The sequence below is a fragment of the Tiliqua scincoides genome, chromosome 2 (genome assembly GCF_035046505.1).
Source record: "Tiliqua scincoides isolate rTilSci1 chromosome 2, rTilSci1.hap2, whole genome shotgun sequence".
In the NCBI taxonomy this organism is placed as follows: Eukaryota; Metazoa; Chordata; class Lepidosauria; order Squamata; family Scincidae; genus Tiliqua; species Tiliqua scincoides.
In genome coordinates, this window is record NC_089822.1 from 71,547,415 (window position 1) to 71,549,578 (window position 2,164).

Below are 2,164 nucleotides of genomic sequence, written 5' to 3' on the forward strand. Positions count from 1 at the left end.
GTTTTGGTGGCTTTCTCAAAACATCTAAAAGCAGTAGATGGCTTTTCTTTGGCTATCCTGACAAAGAACAGATAAGACATTATTGACCCTGTGAACATTTCACATCCAAGAGATGAGTGGGGGCCAAATCCTATCCAATTTTCCAGTGCTGGTACAGCCTACAATGGGGCATGTGCTGCATCTTGTGGAGGGGCAAGGCAATCATGGAGGCCTCCTCCAAGTTAGGGAACATTTGTCCCCTTTCCTCAAGGCTGTATTTCAACTGCACCGGCATTCGAAAGTTGGATAGGATTGGGTCCTGGGAAACCACCAGCACAATGGGGTGAAAGAAAGGTGTGGAAATACAGAGCATCCTTGGGTAGAAACCTTCAGAGTACGTAGGGTCCATTCATGCTCCCCTGGAGCTGCTCTCCTTGCGCCTGATCCTATCCACCGTTCCACCACTGATGCAACCCTGTCAATGGAGTGGGGGGGGGGGGAGTCAGGGAAGCTTCCTGGGGTAAGAGAACTCTGGAAAGTTGGCCAGGATTGGGCCCCTGATGCTCTAGCGCAGACAGCCCAGGCACTGCAGATTGGGGTCCCAGAGCAAGCCTAGTGGGCGCGGCAGCCACACCGAGGGCTCGTCCCGGGAGGCTTTAAAAGACGGAGGCCGGAGTTCCTCCAGCGACGGGGATCATCAGCTCCGGTCGAGTCACCACCAGCGCTCCGGGGCCGTGGCTGGAGGGGGGCCCCAACCAGCTCCTCCTGGCCGCGGGCAGAAGGCGCGAGGCGGGGCGCGGCAGCCAAGCCGGGCAGCGGCTCCACGTGGCGGCCAGCGGGGGCGGGATGAGCGCGCTGAGCTGGAGGGCGGCGGCGGGCGCCCTCATGATGCTCTCGATGCTGAAGGAGCACCTGCTGCCGCCGCCGTCGGGCTTCTGGCTCTTCCCGGCCTGGAAGGCGCACACCGCCCCCTGCCCTTCCGGCGGCGGCAGCGCGTAGGCGGCGGCCAAGGGCCCGGCGGGGCGGATCAGCGGGCAGGGCGGCGGCAGGAGCAGGACGCCCTCGGGGGCGGGGGGCCGCTTGAAGCGCTTCCTGCGCCGGAGGAAGCTGCCGTTGTGGAACATGCCCTGCGAGGCCGGGTGGAGGCTCCAGTAGTTGCCCTTGCCCGGGCTGCCGGGCTCGCGGGGCACCTTCACGAAGCAGTCGTTGAGCGACAGGTTGTGGCGGATGGAGTTCTGCCAGGCGGGGAAGCGCTGCCCGTAGTAGGGGAAGCGCCCGCGGATGAAGGCGCAGATCCCGCTCAGCGGCAGCTTCTGCTGGGGGCTCTGCAGGATGGCCATGGTGATCAGCGCGATGTACGAGTAGGGCGGCTTGCACGGTCCCGCTGCCGCCGCCCCGTCCAGGCTCTGCCTAGCCGCCGCTACGCCCTCGCCAGCCCCGCGGGTGGCGCCGCTGCCCGCCTCCTCCTGCCCACGGTCGCCTTCGCCCAGGATGTCGATGATCTCCTCGTCCTCCTCGTCCTCCTCCCCATCGGAGCCCCGGGCGCGGAGCCGCAGGAAGGCTGCGTCCTCGCCGGGCAGGCTCATGAGCAGCAAAGCCCTGGGCGGGCAGCGACGGACGGGGGAAGGAGGAGCTGCGTGGATGCCGCCGATCGCCTCTCTCTGCCCGCAGAACTGCCCGCTCTTTTATGACCCACCTTCTGCAAAGGGGGTGGGGGTCGGTCTCCTGGAGCCCATTGGCTGCAGCAGCCTCAGGCTGCAATCCTATGCACGCTCTCCTGGGAGTAAGACCCATTGGACGTAATGGCACTCAGAGCCCAATTCTGTCCACACTTTCCTGGGAGTAAGCCCCAATGACTCTAATGGGACTTACTTCTGAGTAGACATGCATAGGATTGTGCCCTCAGTGCCAAGTTACAGGCTACAATCCTATCTACACTTTCCTGGGAGTAACTTTCCATTGGCTACAATGGGACTTACTTCTGAGTAGACATGCATAGGATTGGGCTCGCAGTCAGGGTGGGGGACGGCGGCAGCGGGGACATGCGCACTGCGGGAGATGTTTCGAAAGGCTGTTAGTTCACTTGGGATACACAAAGCATAAAACCCCCTTTCCCTTTCAAGTAAGGTGCTGCCATTTTCTATGTTAAAAATGAAAAGGTATAGGCGACTGGGGCTATATTTCC

At 62.0% G+C, this 2,164-nt stretch overlaps 1 protein-coding gene across 1 annotated transcript; it reads right to left on the bottom strand.

The window, feature by feature from the left end:
* Positions 1 to 635: 635 nt before the first annotated feature.
* LOC136638535 (forkhead box protein D5-like) lies at positions 636 to 1,565 on the bottom strand. The gene has a single exon (XM_066612578.1). The coding sequence runs from the start codon at positions 1,563 to 1,565 to the stop codon at positions 636 to 638; it is 930 nt and encodes a 309-aa protein (XP_066468675.1).
* Positions 1,566 to 2,164: the final 599 nt, after the last annotated feature.